Source organism: Emys orbicularis, chromosome 2, assembly GCF_028017835.1.
Source record: "Emys orbicularis isolate rEmyOrb1 chromosome 2, rEmyOrb1.hap1, whole genome shotgun sequence".
NCBI lineage: Eukaryota > Metazoa > Chordata > Testudines > Emydidae > Emys > Emys orbicularis.
The window spans coordinates 260,113,721-260,141,080 of record NC_088684.1 but is presented as its reverse complement, the minus strand read 5'-3'; the positions used below and the strand labels follow the sequence as shown (position 1 = coordinate 260,141,080).

Here is a 27,360-nt window from a genome sequence, read left to right as displayed (position 1 = left end):
GTAATGGTCCCAGAAAGTGCTTTGTCCCTTTCCTGCAGAATATTTCTGTAAGGGCAAAATAAAAAAGAATTTTGTCAGCTATATGAGCCTATTAGACTCTGTGGAGGAAGATGTATTGCAAAGTTACTTAAACTATAGACATCTCAAATCTTTTCTTTGCATCACAGATTATATTCAAAATTAGGAGGCAATCACCCTCTAAAATCCCACTCATCATTCAGAATTCCACTAAGGTTAGGAGGCCATAATTCTTGGCTCGGGTGGGAAACCACCTATTCATCAGAGAAGCTGTTTGTTGCAGAGGCTAATATCCACCTTCTATCAACCACCAACCTAAAAACATAAGTAACTTGTGGTGAAAAGCAGAGCAGAAGGATGTTTGAGTAGGTATTGTGACAAAGCTCTGTCCTTGTCTCCGTGGGTCCCCCGCTTTCTGGGGGATTTTGCTAGCCTCAGAGGCTCACTGTGACACTCCACATAGCCCTTCTCTCTCTCTCACTAGAGAGAAGGGTCACAGCTTACTAGGCCATTTTCATCATAAGCCAGCGAGTGAGGTAAGGAGAAGCTACTTTTCCTTGCAGTCTCTGTTGTTTCTCAGTCTCAGTGATTAATATGGGCAGGGGAAGGGGGAACCCAGGCCCACCATCTACTCCAGGCTCCAGCCAAGGACCCTAATAGTATCAGCTATGGTAGCGGACCTTTTGGAAACAGGACACATACAATTCCCTGGGCCACTTCCCCACAGCAGCCCCCACCTACTCTATATCTACTTCACCCTTACCTCAGGGCCTTCTTCCTTGTGCCTGGTATGGTTTAAACTGCTCAGTTTCACCCACAGCACAGCTCCTGACACACACACACCTGGCCAACTGGGAGGCTTTTAACTAGTTTCAGCTAGCCCCTGATTGGCTTCAGGTGTCCCAATCAACCTAGCTGTCTTCCCTGCCTTCTGGAAAGATCTTAATTGGCCCCAGGTGTCTTAATTGACCTGGAGTAGCTGCAATTTGCTTATCCTGGTAACAGGGATTTGTTTAGCCTGTGGCTAATATATCTGTCTCCCACTACGTTACTATAGCCATCTGGCCTTGCCCCGTCACATAATTGTTTTCAATGTTAATTTTTATGTCTTTGTGAAGTCAAGTATACAACACAGTGTGTCAGACCTCTGACTTGCAAAGCTGGTATTCAGACCCAAGACTAAGACATTTATTATAATCACTTTGCTATAGCCTGGTCTGCTTGTTTGGATGGTACATTAGCTCTCCTACTTTTTCTCTTTGGAACACTAAAATAACTATTTAAGTGCCCTTATGGTTCAAAATTACAGAAATGAGTAATCTTTTCTCAATAATAGCAGTAAAATTAGAACGCAAAAAAACCAAGAAAATGGTTTGGATTATGTGAAACTTCTTTTTATTAATATACTAGAATTTCAACTGTTCAATTGTGCAGTGAATTCATAGTTACAGTTACCAGTCTATTTTTGTATCAAGAGAAATATCACATAGGTTTAAACTTTCACATATACATAGATGCTATTTTCACAGTAGTGCTATATTTAGAACATAATTATTTAAATTGAGGAATTATTTCACATTCATTCAAATTACTAATGCAGTATCCTAATCACATACTTTCCACTAGATTTTAGAAACAAAATAGTCAGACAAAGGGAAAAATTACACACAGTATCAATTCTATTGTATGTCTACTTTGAAGAAATTACACAAGTTCTCCATGTTTTCTGTTGCTTTGCCATAAAGAGGATTGGCAAAGGAAGGGGCACTTGTATCTTTACTGGAAGCATTCTAGAAGAAAGACATAAAAATGTTATTTCAGCAGTAAGTGCTATATGGAAATAGGTACAAGAATGGCAGTAGATATTAGGATATCCAAATAACATGCAATGACACCTGCCCCAGAGACCATCCTTATGTTCAAACTAAGCCAAGAATCCCAAACATTTTGGCCCAGATTCTCAGCTGGTGTAAACGAGCATACTTCTCCTGAAGTAACTGCTTGCTGGGTGGCCTTGGGCTAGTCAGTTCATCTCTCTATACCTCTGTTTCCCACCTGTGTCTGTCTTGTCTGTATAGACGATAAACATTTTTGGGCAGGGATTATCTTACTATGCGATTGTACAGTCCCTAGCACAATGGGGCCCCAATTCTGATTTGGGTCTCTAGGTGCTACTGTAATACGAATGAATAATGATGATGGTGATCTAGCCCATTGAGTACATTTTTGCTGCATCATTATTATAGGGGTGCTTTGGTTAAGTAACTGATTGCTCATCCCTGGAGTGGTGTTTAAAGCACTATATACATTGACTTATGGACAAGGATATAAAGTTACTCTCCAGGGAAGGCCTTTTGTCATCCCATACTATTTCTAGAGCAATTGCCTTACTGATAAGGGTTAAACTGCTGAATGACTGTGAAATGCTATGCTACATTAAGCAACTGAATGAAGTTCATGGCAGTAGCTTCAGCTGTACCTAGGTTGCATTGCTGCTAAAAGTTGTGGATGGTGGAATATCTACAAATTTCAGTAAGTTCCCAGCCCTTCCTTTAATATTACATTGATGGCACCTCCTAATACTGCTATATGTAATAAGGAAAGATGAAATCCTATTTAACCGATTATCTAAGACTCTTTTGAGAGATTATTATAAGCAAGCAACGGAATGGCTAGTAGCACTTAGAACCATGACAGTGAATTTCCATTTTGTAAAACTCTCAGAGAAGCTAAAGACTCAATTTAAGGTTGGCACCTCTCAGTACAATTCAGTAGCATAATCATTTGTCTTGAAATTTTCTTAATTATGAGCTGAACACAGTACACCCAGAAGAGCAGTCTGTTTGCATTTACTGTATTTGGTATAATGAAATGTTTCAAATTGAGTAGATGTCTTAGTCCTTTTAGAGAGAAAACCCTAATAAGGAGATTTGAAAAAACATTTAATTTAGGATTTGCAACTTAATTCAGAATTTCAAATTAATTAAACTCCATACAAGGTTGTTTCAATCAATAATTTAGTTAAAAACAAACACTTTGTAGTAAAGTATCAGAGGGGTAGCTGTGTTAGTCTGGATCTGTAAAAAGCAACAAAGAGTCCTGTGGCACCTTAAAGACTAACAGATGTATGTGTCTGACGAAGTGGGCATTCACCCATGAAAGCTTATGCTCCAATACATCTGTTAGTCTTTAAGGTGCCACAGGACTCTGTTACTTTGTAGTAAAGTCATCTTCATACTTAGTACTGTGCCTAAATATGCTTATCTATGGAATCTTTTCTGTAATATTTAGCAAATGCAAGCAGAAACAAGGCAAAGTAGAGAAGTAGTTTGTCAATAATGCAATAATTTGAGAGAGGTTTGAAATACTCATCATAGGAATGAACATGGCATTTTGAAAAGAAAATTATTGATACATACCTCCTGCTGCGTTTGACATGGGGAAACACTAATTTGAACAACGGGTGAGGCAATACACTCAGGAGACTACAAAAGAGATATATTAGCTTCAGAGCAACTATATTCAACAGTAAGTGACATTAAAGAGACACACACCAGAAATATTGCCATCAAAGGATACAACTGAGAGAAAAAATTAAAGATAAACAACAAATTATACAATTATATGGGCCAAAATGTGGCAATGGTAGATCTAGATTGAGACTGTCAGGAAGGTCAGTTAAACTGAGTTTGTTAAGTACTTAATTGTTTTCATCTGAAGATTAGTGATACTTTTACTGTTTGACTATATTTTCTGATTGGAGATATGAGTCACTCAAACGTAATGTTCTTTAAGCTCTGGGAAAATAGCGTAACCTTTGTTTTGGCTCTTGCAGAAAAATTATAGAAAGCACATATCGTTCCATTCTTAAAGAAAACAAAAGAGAAAATCCAGTGGAGCACCGGCTTTCAATCACAGTGCCCAGGGATCTTTCATCCAGTATGAAAATATCTCTTCTGACACCACACTTCTGTTTTTCAACTTGCTATTAAATGAAGCCTGTCAAGAATCTATTTTAACTAAAATGGAAGTGTCCTAGTAAAATGGACATGATCGTAATGGGAATGTTTCCAACATGCTCTTACAAACCCAAACCTGCAAGTGAATGAATCTGATCTAATGTTTCCAAAATCAGATGTGAGGAACTTTTTATAGAAAGTAAATGGCATGTCATCGTTAATCCTGTTTAATACTCTGGTGGAATCTGATATTACTTACTAAGGAAAGGATAAGAGAAATTTTATTTGCCATGGCAAACCTAGCTTAATTCTTATAGCTCTGATAAGAATAGTCTCAAAATGAGGTAGGGAAGATGCTTTAAGATTTAATTTGCACCTTTTATTTCCAAGGCATATGGATAATGTTCTTCATATGAATTATTTTTAAATTAAAAAATAAATCATAATGCCACAGTTATGTAACTGAGATGCATTCAGTTAATGGGGTGGAACTGTCTAACTTACAGCAGAATTTTTGGCCCACTATATAATTTGTTGCTTGAATCTTTTCTTCCTGAATCTTCATAACTGTATGAAGCTGTTAGATGTATAATTTAATTAGCAATGTTTTATTAGTAGAGTAAACTCAGTTATGTTCAGCAAATGGGATTAGGTAAAGCAGTCCCAATAATTATATATTCTGCAGTCTTTTTGTTTACTATAATATTTTATAGCAATGCACATTGCAATGTGTTTAAAAGATTAGAGTGTATATCATAGTTTTCACTAAATCCAGTTGTGTTGCATACATGTAGCTAAGTGTTGTAGTTTAGCTAGCCCTCTATGTCTTTAAAATGCTCTTTATTTTCAGAAGCATGAGGAGAGAGGGAGGCCCAGTGAATGGGCATTTGCTCTAAAAATCTGACTAAATATTCTAACCAAAATAGGTGTTATTCAGATTCACCAGCCAGAGAATATTAGCTGCAATCACAAAGACATTCCTAACACTATATTGCTTTCAAATGGGTCTATTAGTATGCTGAAAATACAGTGCAGCAGAAATCTTACCTTGACTGCCAGTGGCAATATAGTAGTTTTGTAAGACTTATTTTCTTTATTTAAAAACATTCATTTGTTTTCCTGGGGCAGCATGTTTGAACAACACTGTGGCTTTGTACTTTCTACTTCTGTAAGTATACAACTGGCTATTGCTACTTACCTTTACTTCTCCAGGTGAGCTATGATCCTCGTACAATGGGTTAGCGAATGCAGTATTATGGATTTCCTCCAGGTTCCTTAAAAAGACATAGACTCTCAAATAATAAAACTGGTTAAGGCTGAGCCAAAAAAATAAAGGGCAAAATTCTTTCCTGATATAACTCCACTGAAGTCAATGGAATTACACAGGAGATGAATTTGGTCTGATGCGTTTTGTTCTGTGTCTGTGAACTAGCAGTTTTTGAAAAGACAGTAAAAATAGAATTTTTTAACTTGCTTCTGCTAAAAATGAATATACTATTGCACATCCAAGGACTTATACAGCATGATTTACAAAGTGTTGTGTAAGGATATTTGGAGCTATACAATAGGTAAAACTGGGCCAAACAGGTAAATTACAGACTCAGGCCTCGTCTACACTATCTGGGTAAATTGACCTAAATTACGCTACTCCAGCTAAGTGAATAATGTAGCTGGAGTTGACGTAGCTTAGGTCGACTTACTGTGCTGTCTACACTGTGCTGTGTCAACGGGAGACGCTCTCCCACTGACTTTTTACTCCTCTTGTTCCAGTGGAGTACCAGAGTTGACCGGAGAGCGCTCTGCGGTTGATTTAGCTGGTCTTCACTAGACCCATTAAATCGACCCCTGCTGCATCAATCGCAGCAGCGTCAATCCCCGGTAAGTGTAGATATGGCCTTCAAAAGCTTACACTTTAATGGCACAAGCAGGCCCGGCCCAAAGACATCACAGTACAGTGCAGTAAGGAAGAGAGTTGCATGTGGTCTTAGATTACTTTAATGGAGGAGAGCCTGATGTACTTTAATTAGGATGCTGTTCCAAGAATAAGGGGGTAACTTGCAAGAAGACACGAAGTCAGGAATGGTTGAAAGAGACAGAGGGAATTTTTGGGAGTGGAGAGCATAACAGAGTTATGGGCAGAGGAAGACAGGAAGGGGCATAAAGGAGATATGGGCAGGAGCAAAGTTCTGGTTTGCTCTGAAAGAACCTGCTTTTGCAAGTTGCCCTCACTCCTTTTACTCTCTGACTTCTAGTTGGAATTATGTGTCTTGCTTTTCAGCAGGACATGATAGCCAAGCGGGCCCCTACAGCTCGCTCACCCTTCATAGAATCATAGAATATCAGGGTTGGAAGGGACCTCAGGAGGTCATCTAGTCCAACCCCCTGCTCAAAGGCACCCCTAACTCCCATTGATTAAAAAACAAATCTTGCCCATAGTCTTAGCTGACAACTTGTAATATTGAAATGAATGGATTTTTAAAATCACCTTCCCAGTAAACAACCTGTAGTTATACTTAAAAAAACCCATCAGTTTATTTTGAGATTATTTAAAAGTGGACAGAGCGGATTTTCATTTGTAAAACCTGTCACCTGTGTGTGCAGGTGCTTGAATCCATCAACTGTATTACAAGATGCTTGCTTGCACAAAGTTGCGCTGGCAAAAATGGATGCCAAACTGATGTTACTTTGCAAATTTGGACCCATATCCCTGAATGTGAACATGGTGTATTATACCTTTGGCTAATTAGGAATATAAGGATTGTCATGCTAGAACAGAGAGCTGTTCATTCACTCCCACATCCTGTTATTAATGTGGATGCTGCAGAGAGAGGCATAGAACTGCAGTATTACACAGAAGATGAAAATTCTTCCTGATGCCAGCTGGTCATCAGTTTACACCCTAATTTTAAACTTCTTGAGCAGTCAATTTTACTAAATATATAGCAGTGACTTGAGTTAATCTAATTCCTGCAGTGCTTGCTGTTACTTGACATTACTCTCGTTGGAAACGATAGCTCATAGCTGCAGCCATGAGCTATATGTCCATCACAAGGTCTCACAATGGGAATTAAGTTACATATCTTGTATCAGCCCTGTACTTTGCTGCATTTTATACTTCATTACCCCCTATATATGCCAGTGTAGGAGAGTTTCTTAGTCACATGATTTAAATAACACACTAATAGGAAAATAAATGGTTCAGTTTTACTTTCAAGGATTAGAGCATAAAAGTTCCCCTCTGTACATATTTGAACACCCCCCCCCTTATCACTTATCACTCACAAATATCATAGTCCAAAATAATCAGTCCATAGGTCAAGCTTATAAAACGCAGCCACGTAGAATACTTTGCATGTGAAAAGCCAATAAATCTCAGATTAACAAAACTGGAAAAAGAAGGGATCAATTAGGGGGAAAAAATGCAAAGTGGTTGGATTTTTAGGATAAACAAACGAAACCAAATGTATGGGTGAAACAGCTCAGATAGAATTGCGTTTTCTAACATAACCAGAACTACCACAAAAAGGAAAGGAAAGAATTAATCATCTTGGGTTGCAGACCAGATCACATGGGTGATACTTTTGCTAAACTCATTTCCATGACGGAGCAGCAGCTGTTGCTTTTGTACAGATTCCACTCACCACAAATAGCATCACACACTTATCAGAGATGGGAGAAAGTTAAATTGATCACAAAAACACTTGTCAGTGTTTAAAGAGATCGTTGAGTTGCATCATGCTTTTTTAATGGAAAAATCAATGTATTTGGATTTAATTGGTTCTGATGTGACAATTCAGAATTCTGTAACTCAATCTTGACTGTAAAACCAAACATTGTCAGTTTTAGCCAGAACACAACATACAATGCTATGCAGTCTGTTATAAGAAGAATGTGCCCTCAATTGAATTTTACCACACTCATAACAAAAAAGAAAAACAAACAAACAAACAGCTAAAGGACAGATGAGTCCATTCTAATTACACTAATCTCTTGAACACATACTTTATAGATGTTTCAGACTGTAAATCTAATAAAAGGTCTTAGTTCCTAAAATATTTACAAAGCTTTTTACACACAATTTAGGCTTGAACAATATAGTGTAGTCATTCCATTCTGCAGAGGAAATGTATGTCAGGGTGCAATATGGGTAGACTCAAAAGACAGTTATGGTGATTGGTTTAGAATTACTGTAACTCTGGGTTTCTTGCTTGATTAGGCTGCTAACATACTGTCTTGGCTGCCTAGTTCTGTACTTCAGTTTATTCTCAGTTATTTTTTGCTACTTTGTATTTTTTTTTTTAAAAGGCCTTTGCATCTCTCATCTTGGTCATGCTTAACTCAAAGACTGAGTGATCTCCTGGTTTTCTCTCCTCCAGTTACCTTGTATTCTCTGTCCTAAGTGTAATAGCCATCAGAAATATAATTTCTGAAAAAAGGCAAGAATAAACCAAGATCTTCTTACTATGGCATAGAATGTCCTCTCCAGGAAAATACAGTGGTGGTGGAAATAGCTCCTATACAAACAAAGGTGGCATTTGGAGTGCTTTCATAGGCTGATAAAAGAGCTTATGGAGAAGAGCTACATGCCTGTTGATTCCCAGTCTTGTGCTTTGACCAGAAGACCATACCTCCTCTCTCCTCCAGTCCAAAAGAACAGCCTCCATCTCCTGCCACTATCTCCTCTAACCCATTTCCCCAGAGTTTCTGAGTCTGTTTACTCTCTGATCCCTGCCTACTAGTGATGCTGCTGACAAATCCCAGGAGGTTTGGAGTTCTGTGCTCACTGGGACTGACAGGAACAACATCTCCCACTAACACTGTCTCTGGTGGACCAGGCAAAGGGTGGATAATAAAAAGAATCAGAAGACCTAGGGACATTGGCAGTGCAGTAGACAGCTGAGCAGCTTGAAAAGGATTTTCTAGTAATTGTTTAACATTTATCCTGGAAGGGAAAAAATCAAGGTTGGGTTGACAACTGCAATGAACTGGAAGCCATCTTAACGCCTTGCTTCCATTCAGTCAGGAAGGGCATCTGCCACGGAGAAAGGATCATGGCTGGCAGCCTTGCACTGAGCCTGAGCACCTCACTTGTGGATCACAAGCAGGAATGTGGGAACCTGTCAGGTTTCCTCCAGGTTTGGGGTTTCTCTCTCTACAAAAGTTGCCCACAACCCTAATTGAGAGCTTTGTAGTCACTGCCATATTGGAATGTCATTGTGGTAGTGATATACACAGCTGTCAAGCCACGGGGCTGGCTGCTTTTGTCCATTAGGAGAAGAAAGATACAATTTAATCCAACAGATCTCATCATGTGAGTCATAACCCTTAATCCAGCAGCTGTCTAAGGGTAATAGGCCTGCTCCTGTTCCCTGTAGCTGCTTTTTTGATGAACAAGAAATGCTGCATTACTTGCAGTGAGTCTCCATCAGATGCTAAAACTGTGCCACACACCACTGTGCACAGTTCTGTGCTAGTTCCTTTGAGGTACTGATAGCTCCACTGTTTCCTTTAAAGTGCTATGGGAACAAACACAAAAGCTTATGGGGGTGTCTGAGGAGGAGCAGCTGCAAATGTCTGAATATGCAGCCCCATAATGGTAGGAGAGCCTGAACACCTTTAATCTAATAGCTATTATACAAACAGGGGCCCAATTGTGCACTACTCACTCAGGCCAAACTCATTCTGAATAAAGAATGAAGGATTCTTCTGTTAGAGCACTACACTTCTCCCGTGCCTAACACCTAGTGCAAAATCACATCACTCCATAAAAGGTGCAAAGTGGACACTGCTCTTTGTAGTGAAACCAAGCTGTGGTAAAGTATCAGGTGTAGTTAATCCTTCGGTCACTTAAATGCCTCTGCTGCATCAAATCCTCTTCTTTAAAAGCAGGAGTAACATCTCAGGTCTCTGTGTGGTGCTGTCACATTGTGCATTTTACAAGCTTATACATGCACAAGTCACTTATCATTCAAAGACTTATTCTCAGACTTCAGTGTTACAATACTAACCACTTTTTCCTAGAGTTGCTTTTGATTTTTAAGAAAGCAATTAGGAATGATCTGCATAAACATAGTAGTAAGTTAATGATGATTATTATTTACCAAAATGTGCTAGGTGCTGAACACGCATTTAAGAATACTGAGTTGCTGCCTGGATGAAGTTTGAAACAACGTCCTCATGATCTCATGGCTACAGTGACCTGTGCATCTGGACTTTTGGTCCAAATCAGCTGAACGTTAATAGTGACCTAAAACAATTGCTGTCTAATGGTGGTTTGGTGCTGTATGTGAAGTGAGTTGGTAATCTCGGTCTAATTCGTACTAGATAGCACTCTGAATCAGAAAAGCCTCCAGCATCACAAGCTACCTTTTTGGAAATCACAGCAGACAGATCAAGGACTAATGAGGCCATGGAGATTGAACTATCTGACTTTTTATCCCCAAATGTGATTCCCTCCAGGTCACAGTTGAGACACATGCAGAGGGTAGTGTGGGGGATCCTGCACTTACTACTATTATTATTATTTGTATTACCATAGAGCTTAGGAACCCCAATCATGGACCAGAATCGCATTGTGCTTGGTTCTGTACAAACACAGAACAAAAAGACTGGCTGCTTGTCTGCTGTTGTCGTTTCATGATGGTACCTCGACTGTGTAGAAAAAAGAAGATTCTAGAGCTGTCATTCTGGCATCTTTTGTCAGCTTATTTAATTAAAATGGTGGGGGGGAATCCTGTTCCTTAAATCCTGGCTGGGAAGCTGGAAGACAAGTGGGTGACAGTTCAGTAACCTTAAGCAGGTAGAAGGAAAAGTTTAGGAAGGAAGAGAAGTAGCATAGCAATAAATAATACTTTACACTACAGCCAGTCAAATTAACAGTAAAAATGTTTTGGGAAAAATACCAAAACATTTTTGCACAAATTTTCATAGAAATTTTAAAGATTTCAGTCAGCTTTATGTGACACTGAGGATAGCACTATTCATCTCACATTTCTATAGTGCCTTCTATCTAAGAACCTCAGAGGGCTGTACAAACTGGAATGAATTAAGCCTTCTACCCAATGAAGTAAGATAATGAAATTTGATTATTCACACTTTAGAGGAGGAAACAGACACAGAGTAGTTAGGTGAGGCCACACAGCAAGTTAGTAGCAAAGCCAGGACTAGAACAAAAATGTTCTTAGTTCATAGCTCACTGCTGTGTCCAGAAGACCATGCTGTTTGCTAGTTATGGTGGAATGTTGATTAGTGGGGTCTCCTCAGCAATAGCCTCAGTCCATAGATTTGCACTGTTTAGCAGTGCTGTTGGGAGAGAGGGGCAGCCGTGAAGAGAAAAAGGTCTGCAGTAAAGTAGGAGCATGAAGGAGATGAGGTGGCTTTTGAAGATGAAGCCTGGAGAAGAGAAACTGAGGGTGAGGGGAGTCTAACAATACAAAAATGATGTGGACAAAGCAGAAGAGCAATAGGAGTTGACAATAAAGAGAGACCCTGGTAGCTAGTTGTTTGTGTGTGTGTGTGGGGGGGAAGGAACTGGCATTAAAGAGGATGAAAATCAGGGGGGAGATGGGCAGAGAGAAAGAAAGATGAGGAGAATTGACACCATAGAGAGGAAAGGCAACTAGCAGTAGAAAGAAAGAGAGAGAGAGAGAAAGAGAGAACAAGAAATCCAGAAAATGCAAAAAGAGAGAGAGAAGGAGAGACTGGACTGTAGGAATGGAAAGAAGGGTTGAGAGAAGAGGAACAGAAAAGGCAAAGAGTGTTGCTAAGGTAACCCCAAGAGACCTGTCAGTGATCTGTGAGTCTGAGGGGTATTTTTCAAAGATTATGAGAAAATGAATGACTGGTTAAAGAGAACCTATGTAGCAGCATTATAGAAACAGCACTTCTTTATTCCAGCCATTCTTGCAATGTTTTTCCTTTCTCCTTTGATAATTATGGTGGAGTCATTTTATATTTTGGCATGTCAACAGAGAGACTGCTTTTATTTGCACAGCCAACAGCACATGAGGCACATGATAGATAGGGCCCCAGCTCTGACGACCTCACAATCTATATGAGTGTGGGCATGGAGGGGGAAGAAGAGAATCGGGGAAGTGGTAAAAGCGTGAATGGTGAAAGAGAAGAAAGCACACAGCTTAGTAGTTCCACAAATTTTGTTTGGATTCTTATTTGTCTATTCAGTCTTTCTGAACTAATCCTTTTTATTGTTTTATTGTTAAATGTTTCTATTCCGTGCAGACTAATTTTCACATGGAGGGGGATGCTTTGAAAACAAAAGTTCTTCAAGGTTTTGCAAATATTTTAGAAAACATTTAGGGCAAAACTCTGCTCTCTGAAGTACACACGGTGCCTGCTGGCTTCCAGGGGAGTTGGAGGTGTGCATCTGAGAACTGAATCTAGCCTTAGAAGTTCTGAGAAACCACAGATGTCTCCTATGTCCTCCCATTTAAACAGCAAGTAAAAAAAGATGGGCGTTTCTGAGCTGTTATGGCTCCTGGGGCTCTGTAATTCAGCGATAACCACACAATGTTGCATTTAAGGTACTCTAAGCAATCAAGATGCATTTCACTGTTTCCAGTCTGAGGTCCACTAAGGTCAGCTTGTGGTGCAAAGCTAGGTTTTATGTTAATAGCGGCATATTTAAGGCAAACAGACTGAAAGGAGATTTAAAAGCTGAAACCTCAGAAACTGGGCAGTTAGCCGTTGCTTTGTGGCACATTTTTGTCTGCTTTTTCACACACTAAAAGGCTTCACTTACGTTCTTGGCACTTTCTTCTTCCAAAGGAAATACAACACAGCGACTGTGATTTTGATCAGTAGGAAAGCTAATGCAACACCCAAGCCAGTCCAAATATCTGCAAAGTCAGACCAATGAAAGAGAAATAAGCACAGGGAAACACTAAAAGAATGGCTCAAATGCTGTTAATGTCTTTTCACCTGACCTACCATTTTGAAGGAGAATGGAAACTGAAGTTGGGGGAGGATTAACCTTGATGTGGCAACGATTTCCTTGCCATTCTTTTCCACATCTGGGAATAAGATTAAAAAAAAAAAATTGTGAGAAAGGAGGACCTGGGAATGCTTTCAAGCAGAGAATGTAGGGAACATACTGAAGGATGACAGAAAGCACTGGAAAGTACAGTTCAGGTAATCCAAATGCTCTTGGGCATTTATAGCTGTGTCCAGAATGCATAACCTGCAGGATCAACATTTATGGACTGAAAAGGCAAATTATAAATACAAAAAACAAACCAGAAAGGATCATAAGCAGCCCCCACAGTTAGCTGCTCTGTCATCACTGTCCATCACCAAACAGCATTGTTCTATACCAATACTTGACCAGTGTGACTCATTCCCCTGTTATACCTGTTTTCTTTGGCTCCAGTGAGAATAAGAAATATTTCTGAGTAGAGAGTCCAGTCCCCCCAGTGGAGATGAAGGCATGGGAGCAGGGAAGGGAGAGAAAGAATCTGTGTTTCTTTTTCTTTATTGCTATCTAATCATTTGATATTTTATTCTTCTTTTCAAAATACAATCAACCAAATTTCCACTGAAAAACCAACTAACCAACATAAACCAGCCACTATAACCCTTTCAAATGACTGTAAAGTTGCTGATCTCTTCATTTTAAGTGGCTAGAGGTTCAATTGTGGAATCCACAGAACACACTCTCAATCTCACCATATATTAATGCAATTGAGTGGCAGAGAGAATCAGCTTAGTGCAACGATTTCATTGACCTATAAATACATAAATCCAGAAGCATGTCTATAATCCCAATATCTAGGATGGTCTAGCATCCTGGTAATTATGATGGCCTCTTGCCTTTTACAGATGCTTAGCTCCTTCTCTCCATTACCATTTTGTTTTAATATTTTAATTTAGAGCCAATAAACCACGCACAGACTGTTACATCGAGTTTTAAAATAAGGATAGGCAAATCTATATATTGTGTGAATTACACATGTACAAACAATATTAAAAGAACATTATTAAGGTTGGAAAGTCAAAGGTAGGAAATCCCAGAATCAAGGTTGCTTGTACAACCTTAAATTGGCCCCTTTGTGCCTGTGCATTATGATACAGTCTTTAATTATATGATCACATCTCTTTTTGTTTCTATATAAAGGGGCCAAGGGGAAGAAAGAGAGATTTCAGAGATTCATGTAGTTTAAGGCCAGAAAGGACCATTAAGTCATTTAGTCTGACCTCCTACATATCACAGGCCATTACATTTCACCCAGTTACCCCTGTATTGAGCCCAACTTGTGTTTGACTGGAGGATATCTTCCAGAAAGATATCCAGTCTTGATATGAAAAAAATCAAGAGACGGAGAGTTCACTTCTTTGTAGTTTATTTCAAGCATCAATCACCCTCGCTGTTAAAAATTGTGCCTTATTTCTAATTTGAATTTGTCTGGTTTCAGCTTCCAGTCACTGGTTCTTGTTATGCTGTTTTACTAGATTAAAGAGCCTTTTTGGCATTCAGTGTTTTCTCCCTATAAAAGTACTTATACACTGCAATCAAGTCATCTCTCAGTCTTCTTTTTGATAAGCTAAACAGTTTGAGCTCTTTGCAGCGTTCAACGTACCATATTTTCTCCAGCCTTGCATCTTTTTTTTTTGTTCTTTTGTGCACCCCTCATATTTTTCAACATTCGTTTAAAAATGTGGACAGCAATACTGGATACAGTAGGGCAGTATTGGTCTCACCAATGCTGTATACAAAGGGAAATTTGCCTCCCTAGCCTCCTGTTTACACATCCAAGGATCACATTAGCCCTTTCTGTCACAGCATGTTGAGATGCTTGTCCACTATAACCCCTAAATCCTCTTCAGAGTCATTGCTTTCTGGTATACAGTACCCTGTTCTGTAGGAATGGCCTTGCCTTCCTTGTTCCTAGGGGTATATCTTTGCATTTGACTATATATATTAAGTGGATTAAGAACTGGCTAAGTGACAGATCTCCAAAAGTAGTTGCTATGGTGAATCATCATTGAATGGGGGTGTTTCTCATGGGATTCCACATAGTATAGTATAGTACTAGACTGAAGCTATTGAACATTTTCATCAGTAATCTGGAAATAAATATAAAATCACTGCTGATAATGGAAAGACGTTTTGTGAAACAAGAGAAGAGTATAAAGGGAGTTAACCTACTAATCAAGACTTACAGCCTTGGCTTCACCATTTTATTTATTTTTTCCCTTTTATCCGTTGGTAGGGGAAATTTAGTGTAGTATCAGCCACTGGAATAGAATGTAAATCCATCAGACAAGCCATGTTTGTAATCTGGAGATTCAACCAAATCCTTCTGAGGTTTGGCCCTTCATTAATTACAAATTGGCATCTTCCCAAACAAGAAGTTGCAAATGTTATTTTCTCCATCCAGCTGAGATGCCTGCAGATTTCACCAAACCTGGAAATAAAATGGGGTGGGCTTTTCTTTTCAATCAAAACCCAATGCAGCTTTTACTGAAGCCAAACTCTTTTCTGGATGAAGGGGAGGAAGGTGTACAAAATGTCTTTACAAAAGTTTGCCTACATTCTTGTAGGGCCAGATTCTGATCCTCTTACTCATGTTGAATAGCACCTTATACCACATATGCACTCCTGACTTCAGTAAGACCATTTGTGGAGAATGTACTCTCCAATTTGAATGGAAGGATCTGGTCCTTAATGATTAAAGAAATATGTTAAACATAGCCAGTCCATGAATTAAAAACAATTGCAAACAATATTTCTGTACAAGCCATACAGTGAAATCTCAATTATCCCAATGAAGTGGGGAACATTGGGAATCCTGAGATAATTGAGAGAATTTTCAAAATCAATAAATCAAATGAGCATGACCTTATTCAGGATAAAAGGAGGTTTGGATAACTGAGATTCAGAAAAATGACACTACTATTTGTCAGCAATACACAGATGACATCCTGCATTACATCACTTTCATATCAGATGCACAGAAATCTCTCAATATCCAATGGCTGCCTGAGATCTGGTTGAGGTGGCACTGGTGGGAAGAGGGAAATATTTGACTAACTTGTCAGCTCTATAACATTGCCCTCAGATTGTTAAGGCAAACTTCAACCTTGGTGTACAACTGGATTTCTCACTGTTTCTGAATACCCAAATAGCCATTGCCACAAAAATTACCCTTTTCCATCACTGGTGGCAAGAAGACCACACCCCTTCCTGACAGATTCAGATTTAGGCACAATGAGCTAGGCATTCATGGCTCTTGGTTTGGTTACTGTGATTCTCCATTCCTAGGTATGAAATTGCTGATCTTGTAAAAGTTAAAATTGATCAAGAATACGACAGCCTGACCACTCAACAACACAGGCTGTAGAGAGTATGACTCCAAGGTGTTTCACTGGCTCCCCAGGGAATTTCAGGTCAAACACGAGGACTTGGTCCTATTCTCCCAGACATCCCCAATTTTCAGCTTCACGCTGCATGATTAGCACAACAGCAATGTTCAGTGGAACACAGAATTGTTGACCCTAAGAATGAAATTCATGCATGCAGGAGACCGAACTTTCTGTGAAACTAATTCATAAACCTGGAGCTCACTCCTGAAAGAGACCAAGATGATCCTAAGACCATCAGCAGAACCAAAGACAAAACCCTATTTCTTTGACCAGGCCTTCACACAAGAACTCTGTACTAAAACAAAACAAAACAGGAAAACGAACTAAACAGAACCAACCAAACCCATACAACTGAAAGGAGAGAGATATTTATGTGTACATCTCTATGGACTTGATTCTCCATTGCCTTGTGCCTTGCATAATCACTTACATCTTTGCAAAATGGGTGTAAAATGTCATCATTCTGATCTGGTGGTGATTTACACTCACTTTGCCCTCTGCACAGGTATATATGACTAGCAAAGGTGGAAGGCAGCAGAAAAATTAACCTCATAGTCTCTCTTGGACCTGTTTTGTAAGTTAAAAAAAAAAAAAAATCTCCCGAAAGATGTGCAAGGCAACCTCCTGATTCAATAGCAAATTAGACTGTAAACTCTAAATTAGACTAAACTCTATCAGGGCAGGGAATATGTTTCCATGTGTGTTTGTAGGGCAAATTACAAAATAAGGCCCAATCCGGACTGAGGCCTTTGGGCATTATTGGAATAATGCAAATAATAAATAACAGTAATCATAATATCAGGCAGCTATATAAGGCAATGACGGCAGATTTCTTAGCCTTCATTATATAGAGAGATATAATCTTGGTGTCTTACTGTCTTGAACTGAACTTTAATTGCTCCAACAGCTCCAGGTAGGTCTGTGCAGCTTGTGGTATAAACCCAAGAGTCAGGTCACTTGAAGTCAAGTTAATGAAGGAGAACACTCCTAATTACCCTTCCCACTGCTGTGATTACACTGTACTCACAGCACATTACTTTCAGTTGAAAGGCAGATGAGTTGCTTCCATCAAAGTCACTATTAGTTTCCTCTTAAGATTTGGGCAATTGGGGATACACAAATTATGATGTGAAGGAGAGACCCTCCAGGACAGAGGTCAGATATGCTCTCTGGGCAATATGTTAAGTCTCCACCAGCAGGGGTGCAGGAGTTTTGAAGGAATTCCTTAAAAAAGCCTCTCTTACCCTGGAGCTATTCATTTTATTTTAAGACAGGCAATTGTAGAAGTCACTGAATAAATCCCTTGAGCCATAAAGCTCTGAAGTTCCACATTAAGAGTGTACAATTAATTTGCTTGGACTAATTTCTTGCTGACTAATTAGCAGTTGCACATTTCAAAGAAGTGCTAGATTTCTAAAAGCCATCCAGCTCCTACCTGAACTAGGGAGATAACCATTCCTATCCATCCAGGCAAGGGGCATCCTCATAGTGAAAACAGGAAGAGGAAGAGAGAGAAACACAGATAAACCAGCATTTAGAATCCTTCCATCCCAGTACACAATCCTAATCTATCCTGCCTGATAAAATGTCTTCCGCTGTTAGCAAGTTCAGATGGGAGAGTCACCCTGGAGTGGGACGGTTTTAACTCTTCCAATTTTGCCCCTAGGATTTCCAACTCATTACTCCCTAATACCTATATTGGTAATGCTGTGGAATGAACTATAGCACTACCTATTTTTAGAGTCCGGCAAGCCTTTGTCAATCCATTTTATTGGCAATACCTCATTCAAGGGCTCTCCTGTTTAGTGTGGGATTTGAAAAATGGCAAAACTACTTTTAATCACAAATAAATGCTTCAGCTAAAAGTATTAAACTTACCCTCCTCACGTGAAAGTTAACCTCTCAAATGCCAGATAAAATTTCAATAAAGTAATTTAAAAGGCAGATTAAATTACTAATCACTGCCAGGAACTTTTTGTGATAATGGAAATGCAGACAGAATAATTCCATGTGTTTGTTTATTTCAATCTATACAAATATATACCGAGGATATATATTTAAACTAAGATTTAAATTTTTAATTTTTTTATTAACATTTTTGGACTGACAATGATTTTTTACTTTGGTTGTTGTATACGCATGAGATACACCTGCCTCCTAAACTGTCACACTGCACTAATCTCGTGACTGCTTCGTGATCACAAATTCACTATTGCTACATTTGTAACATGGGTATATGGTGATTATAATGTACTGCCAACAGTGTGCAGGAGGGGTGCTATATCTATTCATGCCATTCAACATACTTCTGCCTGGGCACCGGCTAGTGGTGGAGCCAAGGTGTAAATGAAAGAAACAGTTTTGTTCTCTGTGAAACACAGAGACTTTAGTTATGTCCAGTGGCTGTGTAGGGATATAAGAGGGTTCCTTGCACTCCCACCCCTCTTTCCCCCTGGGCATCCATCAGACAGTTGGGCATAGTCTGGACCAATATTAAACATAAATTCCTGTTGTCCTGTAAAGTGGGGAAAATATAGGGTGAAACGTGAAAGTCCTTCCAATGCATTGTGACATATGCTTTCTCTCTGCAGAGTCACAGTGAGTGGCGTTTAAACTGTCTTACCATTAAATACTACACTACCACCTTCACTATAAGCTTGTGAGCATGCTGAAGACAGCAACTCTTCATTGCTTCATGGCAGCCAATGGTTAGAGGAGTATGGGACAAAGGCAGCCCACTCCCTCAGTACCATAATTTCCCATGTCCACTCCCATTGATATAATTAATTTAATCAAGAAAGAAACAAACACAAGTTCTCCGATACCTTTCCAAAATGCTGGTACCCATTATCCATTAGCTAATGTAATATGATTTGCAACAGCAGAAGACATGAGTACTGTGAATATACCCATGCTGTCTGCTGATCAGAACAACAGCTAGAGGCCAGGTTGCCCTCTCCTGTGGTAAAACCCATGGGAGGAGGAGACTCTGTGTTGGGGGTGGGAGCGCTAACATTGCATGGAAAGAGTTGCAGACCCAGCCTTCAAATCCCACTGATACCGAAGGAGGCCAGACCCATCTATGCAGACCCCTTATGTCTCTGCACCCACTCAGGAATTCTGGTGCTCTCCAGCTCCCTAACAGCATGAATTTTAGTCCCAGTGGAGCCAGATGGACCAATGGTGCATTTGCAGGGTGGTAATTCAGTGCTCCTGTAACTTGCAGCTGCAATTTAACAAGCATGTAGATATTGCAAATAGGTTTATATCTGCCTGCAATAATTGTATCTAATTAGATTTCCTTTTATTTTGTGGAATGAGGAGGCCTTGAACAAATTTAAAGAACTAATGTCAGCTGTTAAACATCTACATGAAACAAGCTCTGGACTGAAAGCATGTGAGCGAGCTCGCACAATTGGATGTAACTGCTCATCAAGTCTGGAGGAACCATTTACTGCTGGGGAGAAGGCAAAGAGTTGTCTTGTTTTAAATAGAGCTGGTTGGAAAAATAGAGATGAAACTTTTTGTTGGAATTTGCCAGTTCATCAACATTGAAACATTTTGCAGATGGTTCCATTTTGATTATGTTCTGACGGAACCCAGGCAGCTCACCCACCCAGCCTGGTGGGCTACTTGGCAGTCCAGGCTTCCAGATTCCCAGATCCTTACCAGCTCACCTGGCAGGCTGATGGGAAGCCAGGAACCTGGAAGCCCTGTTTGTCCTGGCTCCTGAGATTACAGGTCCTCGGTAGCCCAGGCTACTAGTTTCCGTGGCTCCAGGGCAGCCTCCAAGGAAAACTGCCTCAAGCTGAGGCTTCATTCCCTTTCATGGAGGATTTCAAAGTTTCATTCCAAATCAGAACCAAATTCAAAATATCAGCTGCCTATCTTCAGCTAGAACACACTGGACCTGAATCTGATCAGTTACACTGCTTTTAAACTGGAGTAACTCTATTGACTTTATTGGAATTACTCCTGATTTAAACCGGCATGATGCCCCCAGAATGAATATTTTTCTTTATATCTTATACCTTCCTAAAGGAATAGACATATATGCAAATTGCTTGTTTAATCATTTGCCTTGGTGGCTTTGTACATTTTGGTATGCACAGCATTCTCCATGGAGTATTACACAATCAGAGTGATGTGGATGTAGGAGAAAGTTACATTTCCTTAGCTCGTTAAAGAAACAGCTGCTAGTTTAAGTAATCCTTGATTCCAAGTTAAAATATGTTGCACACACTGAATATTATGGCAGAATTTGGCCCAGTGAGGACTACAGAAATGAAATGGAACCATTCCCATAGCAGACGATCAGACTTGAAATCTATCATTTCAAACATGTACAATTGTTTTAATGCTATATTTTCTCACCTTCTTAAATAGTGGTTCTTTTGTGTCTAGTTTTAGAGATTTTTCACTGTCATATAAAATAACACTGCTGGCTAAAAGCCAATAATGAGACACTACAGAAAATAACTCCTGGTACTGAAGAAAAGAAAGGTTTATGCTAGGTTCAGTAAACAGGAAAATGACTGCCTCGCCAGCTAAACCATTAAACAAAATAAAACTTACAAAATCTATTTTCCAGAAGAAATATTTGTTTTATTTTTTTATGTAAAGTGATTGTTTTTGATGCAATATTTCTAGGCAAAAAGAACATTTCAACACTATCACATTTAGAGGTCAAACCACCAAATAAGCCTTGTTGTTTTATCTAAACTGGTGTTGACATTAAAATGCAACACCACTGAAAAGAAACTGAGAGGGTGAAAGTGGTGTAGTGGGTTAAACACACTGGCCATTCGTCACTAGAGATCAGAGTTCAAAGGGTGGCTTAAGTCACAAGGGAATACCAATATCCAATGGTTCATCCTAGCCCACAGTTTTTGCTCTTTACAAAAGTACCATGCCACAATGCAGGACAAGAAGTTACCCTTTGCTTAAGAGAAACTCTAGAGTGTAATAGCAGGAATGTTGCAGATATGAACGTCCTCACTGCGACTTAAGCGGTGGAGCCCTTTGTCCAGCTGGATGGAGAAGGTGAATTGCTCCTTTTAACTGCAGGGATGGAGCTTGTCCAGCAGACTGGTAGGAGGGAGTGTGGTGTCTCTTTAAGATGCCCCTCCCTGAAAGAATTACCTGTTACAGCTAAAGAGGCAGGAAGCATTACAGCCAGACCAGATTGGCATGCAGGAGATGCTGCCTCCTTCCCCGCCAACTGACGAGAAGGGAAAAGGGGCATATTTATTCCCAGGGCAGTTCAGGGAAAGCCCTCTTTAATCTGAACCAGGCTAGCAGCACACCCTCCTCCCAGCCATGGAAGTAGTCAAAATACTAGGTTTCTTCATTATATGCGATGGCCATTACACTAGTCACTCCTTTTCTTGAGGGGCTGGGAAGGAATTTTCCCTCACTGCCAGAATGGCTGAGGCAGGGTGTATGGGGGGGGGGGGGTTACCTGCCGCACAGCAAGTTAGGGACCTGGTGGGGTAGGAAAGTCGGGGTTAGGCTATCATGTCACAACTCATTATGGAAACTTGTGGCAGATGTCCACTCCAGTTAACTCCATATGAATGGATACAGCAATTCGATACAATTGATTCGTAAAGGATTTAAAGAGGGCATCAGAAAAAGGGGGTTCAGGGCTCCTATGACTGGTATGGGAGGTAGTCAACCACCCTTTCTTTACAGCCCACATTAACTCTCCTAAAAGTAGCAGTGGCAGGGTCTCAGCAGTGGGCTGGGTAGAACCAGGATGGAAAAGGGCTGACAGCAGCCCCCATGTATATAGAAATGTATATGGAATTACCTGCACTATACTATTTTACATGTCAGATACTCCCAGATATTTAAGAATAAAGTTGCAACCTAATTAAAACTACATCCAATGTTTCCTGTCCTTCTGGCAATGTAGATAGGGGTAGAGTTAAAAGATTGTACTAGTATAAGATAGGTTGCCGTGCTACAATAGTGTAAAAAGTGTTTGACTCCCTTTTCTCAGTTTGCACTCCTCCCACCCCTTTTGCAAGGTTTTCCCTCTCTTTGTGTTCCCCCTGCTCTCTCTCCTCATTTCTTAGTTATAATTTTTGTAAGGGTATTGAGTGTGGAATCTGAAAATGGACTAATAGATGACAAATGAATCTCTGCATTGATCAAATTACGGCTAGGAGCCTGCCCAGTGTCTGACCATTGTATGTACATAGTCCATCACAGTAAAAACGTCCTTCTCTTTGACAAGTGCCACCAAATTCACATACAGTTAAAATAAGCGAGAAAATTTGTAGAGGAAATACTGGGTGGCAAAGCTGCACCTGACTGCAGAAAGTACAAACACTGTAGCTTTAAGACAAACCTGGTGGCTCCAGAGAAGAAAGCTTCTGCTTAATGATAATTTTGTTGCTAGAACAGACGGGGATTAGAGATCAATAAAAAAAAATCTAATAAAATACCTGAATATATTTACACTGGCTAGATTTTACCATGATCACCTTCCTTTTGCTGTTTTGCTCTTATTTGTTTTTATGTCTGTTTATTCATATTCCCCTTTATGCCTCCATGGTCTCTTGTTGCATTCCTTCTTGATTTAAAACAAAAAAATCTATGGTCATGTTAATTTCTTTATGATTTACTCTCTGTGTTTTTTCTTATCTGTAATTCTAGTGTTACTTGTCTCTTGATTATATTTTCATGTCTGTTTTAGTATTCCCACATTGGGATGCTATAACCTTTTTTGGACTTTAGTCTCTTTTTTTAAGCTGTTTTGGTCCTGCAGCTGAATTGAAAGCATCTTATTTTACAAGCTGGAGTTTGTTGAAATGAATAAATTGGGTTCCTCAATAAACACTGGTCTATTACTGTGCAATAATCAGAGAGAGTTTGCAGCACTGCATTATTTAGACACTACTGCATTATCAGTTCTATAGTGATAGGAAATGGACATTTATCCCAGTCAAAGCCGGTCTGCATATCTGCTTTCAATTGCTGTTTACCTTCTGAATATCTTTCAAATGAATGAATCTGCAAAGCCCTGATAAAATTAAACAGTCATTTAAAAGGCTTGAGCAATGACTATGTTTCATTGTATGTGTTATGCCACACATCTTTGTTAAAAAAAAATCTGCGATAAAATTCTTTTCCCTTTTTTTTTTTAAATCTTGGTCTGGTCTTCTTATCAGTTGAAATGGCCTGCTTTAACCTGAGCCTGCCAGCATAAGACATGACTCTTATTGCAGTACAGATTGGAGATTCTAAATCATTTTTTGTCATTCACAGACAATCATAAATTCATCTGTTCCCACTCCCACTGGATACAACATTACACAATAATGTCTAACACAGCCTCTTCTTAACATTTTACAAGTCAGGTGCACAACTGTAGCACCAGAGGGAATCAATAATTATGAAATGTATTCTTTCAAAACTTTTCTTTTTCATATTTCAGTTGTACACTTCCAGGAATGAAAAGCAGCAGCCCTGCATTGTCAAACTTCCCCATTATACGGAAACAATGGTTTACATTGCATTTGAAGCATTCATTTCCCAGTAAAGGCTGTACAATAAATTGTTGGCATCATAGGCACCAACTCCGTGAGTGGTCTGGGGCATAAGCACCCACCGAAAAAAAATAGGGGTTGCTCAGCACCCCCAGGGCCAGATTAATCTTTTGTGGGCCCTGCCCCCTGCTCTGCCTGTGCTCCATCCTGAGGCCCTGCTCCACTTCTTCCCCCTGAGGCCTCACCTGCCACTCTGCCCTGAGGCCCCACCCCCACTTGGCCACTTCCCCCTAAGGCCCCGCCTACGCTCCACCCCAAGACCCCACCCTTGCTCAGCCTCTTCTCCCTGAGGCCTCGCCTGCCACTTGCACAGAGGGGAGGGAGTGGAGAGAAGCACCACCGGCACAAACAAAAGTCAGCGCCTGTGGTTGGCATACTCCACATGTAAAACAATAATATGATGACGTCCCCACATTGATTGTAGTTGTCCTCTTTTGATATCCACAAATGAATTCCATAGCAGTTAGGGGAATTCTCGCTCCGATTTCCAGAAATATAGCTTAAATTATAAGATATTTACTGGACTCTAGGACAATTTGGACACTATATAAATAATGACACAAAAAATCCCTGACATTAAAAGAATGTCATTAAGGTTGCAAAGTCAAGCCCTCAATCATTAGGAAATAGCAGATTTAAGGATGCCTGTGCAACTATATTGAGGCTTCTTTTGCACAGGCATTAAGAGAACATCTTTAATTACAGAATCTCATGCTATTATTTCCTCCGACACTGGGAATGTTACCTCTGGCATTTCCTAATGTCTGAGTACTTGACCTTGCAACTGTAATGTCACAACATTAAAATAGTTTTTGGTAGGCAACTGCCTATGTTTTTTAAAAGGAAAACCAGATTTTATTCTGAACAGTGTAACAACTCCTCCATCATCACCAGGGTTTAAACCCTGCAACTTCAGCATTGGGAATGACCACATTAGCTGGCAGTACAAAAAGAATGAAATATTAGCCTCCATCCACATTCCTGAAACTTACTGAGCAAATCACATGGCTGGAAGCTGATTGTCTGCCAGAGTTCAATGGTGGGTTGAATGGTTTACTTCATGGCACTCTGCTATAACTAAATCCTGCATGTCCTCCTTAGTGCCCAACACTCCCTGAGTATAAAGTGGCGCGCTATCAAATAGCTGCAACACTTCTCCACTCTATAAGCTAGATCCTCAGCTGCACTCTAGGAACACTCGGTGCAGGTGAGGAAGCAGGAGTCCAAAAGTGTCCATTGCTCTCCCCCGATCCTGGCATTACTCTGCAATAGGCCAGTCCCTGGTGCAAATTGGAGCTGCCTTCAGGTGACTCTAAGCTGCAACACCTGGCAAGAGCCCTAGGGCTAGAAATGGCATCCAAGGATCTCCAGGGCATATGGAACCCGTGCTCTTGTTCCCTTCCTCTGGCCATGGCCCTAAGCCACCAGTTGGGAGAGGGTGGCATGGAGCCACAACAGGGGTTTTAGATCACCCAAGGATTCCTGGAGGCTTGATCCGCAGTGTTTAGGGGCTTTGTGCACCAGTTGAGTGAGGCCCAGGATCAGAACCTATTTCTTTTTAAGTTGTGTAAATCTCACGAGTCAGGTCTTTTCATTTATCTATTTTTTCTCAAATACAAAGACACTGATGTTTTTCATCTCTCTGAAATATAAAACATAAGTCATCACTGCAGAGCTGTGGTGGATGGTTGCCCACTACTACACGAACACAAAGAGAACTGTAAAGTAGGAACTTTGCCTCACCCTTCTCTCCTACTACCAACAGTCATAACCAAACAAATGATACACCATTTCACAATGCTTCTCACAGCATTAGGGTGCTGAGACAAAAATACTGCAACTAATACTTTGCGTTCTTGATAAGGAAAGAAAATCATAATGATCCTATTAGCATATAAAGTTGAGTAGGGTTACCATATTTAACAAATAAAAAAAGAGGACCCTCCACGGGGCCCTGGCCCCGCCCATTTCCCCACCCCCACCCCCGCCCCAACTCCGCCCCTTCCCCGCCCTAACCCTGCCCCCTCCTCCCTCCCACTCCCAGCCATGCGAAAAGGGCTGCCCGAGCGCTACCGGCTTCACGGTTTGCCGGGCAGCCCCCAGACCCTGCGCCCCCGGCCGGCGCTTCCCCAGCGCAGAGGAGCCCGGGAGGGGAAGCGCCCAGCTGGGGGCGCAGGGTCTGGAGGCTGCCCGGCAAACCGTGAAGCCGGTAGCGCTCGGGCTTCGGGCAGCCCCCATCCCTCCGGACCCTGCGCCCCCGGCCGGGCACTTCCCCTCCCGGGCTCCGGCGGCGCAGGGTCCGGAGGCATGGGGGCTGCCCGAAGCCCGTAGCGCTCGGCTCTTAAACAGAGCCGAAGAGTCAGGGGAGGAGCAGAGCCGCCGCGGCCGGTGGCTCTGCTCCTCCCCTGACTCTTCGGCTCTGTTTAAGAGCCGAGCTGCCCGAGCGCTACCGGCTTCGGGCAGCCCCCATGCCTCCGGACCCTGCGCCGCCGGAGCCCGGGAGAGAAGTGCCCGGCCGGCGGCTGGGGTCCGGAGCCAAGGGGGCTGCCTGAAGCCCATAGCGCTCGGGCGGCTCGGCTCTTAAACAGAGCCGAAGAGTCAGGGGAGGAGCAGAGCAGCCGCGGGAGGGGAAGTGCCCGGCCGGCATTTTTCCCGGACATGTTCGGCTTTTTGGCAATTCCCCCCGGACGGGGGTTTGATTGCCGAAAAGCCGGACATGTCCGGGAAAAACCGGACGTATGGTAACCCTAAAGTTGAGAAGCATCCTGGAAAGCAGTGACAAAAATGATTTGAATTAGTCAGTTCAGTGGCATATATAGGAGACTGCACTGATGGGAACGTATGACAGCTTCTCTTCTGACACAAACACTGCATCCTGAAAAGATATTTTCCTTTTTTTTTTTTTTCTTAGGCTAGGTCTACACTACAGCGGGGGGTCGACCTAAGATACGCAACTTCAGCTACGTGAATAGCGTAGCTGAAGTGGCGTATTTTAGGTCGACTTACCTGGCTGTGAGGACGGCGGCAAGTCGACCGCTGCCGCGCCGCCGTCGACTCCGCTACCGCCTCTTGCCGCGGTGGATTTCCGGAGTCGACGGCAGAGCCATCAGGGATCTATTTTATCGCGTCTTCACTAGACGCGATAAGTCGATCCCGGATAGACCGATTGCTACCCGCCGATCCGGCGGGTAGTGAAGACGTCCCCCTAGACAGACTTTTTCCTACCAGTTCTAGTGAATCTGGAACTCAAGTTTTTCCTGTTCTCTAAGGCATAACTGAGGTCTTGAATTACAACATTGTCAATTTTTTCCAAAAATGCTACCTCTGTCCTCCGAGATGCACTGGTTTCTACAGATTTTACAGCCCACTGTTTCAAGGTAGACTTTTTATCTATCAGCTCTCCAACTTTTGCAGCTTTGTTACTTATATTGTGGCAGTACCTAAAAGTC

At 41.0% G+C, this 27,360-nt stretch overlaps 1 protein-coding gene across 1 annotated transcript in view; it reads right to left on the bottom strand.

Moving 5' to 3' along the window:
- Positions 1 to 1,697: 1,697 nt before the first annotated feature.
- MALRD1 (MAM and LDL receptor class A domain containing 1) overlaps positions 1,698 to 27,360 on the bottom strand; it is a 378,194-nt gene continuing 352,531 nt past the window's right edge. The window contains exons 27-30 of the mRNA XM_065399653.1: positions 12,924 to 13,006; positions 12,736 to 12,832; positions 5,176 to 5,251; positions 1,698 to 1,808 (exon numbers count right to left, since the gene is read on the bottom strand). Coding sequence (XP_065255725.1) covers positions 1,698 to 1,808; positions 5,176 to 5,251; positions 12,736 to 12,832; positions 12,924 to 13,006 — 367 coding nt within the window. The remainder of the gene's footprint in view (positions 1,809 to 5,175; positions 5,252 to 12,735; positions 12,833 to 12,923; positions 13,007 to 27,360) is intronic.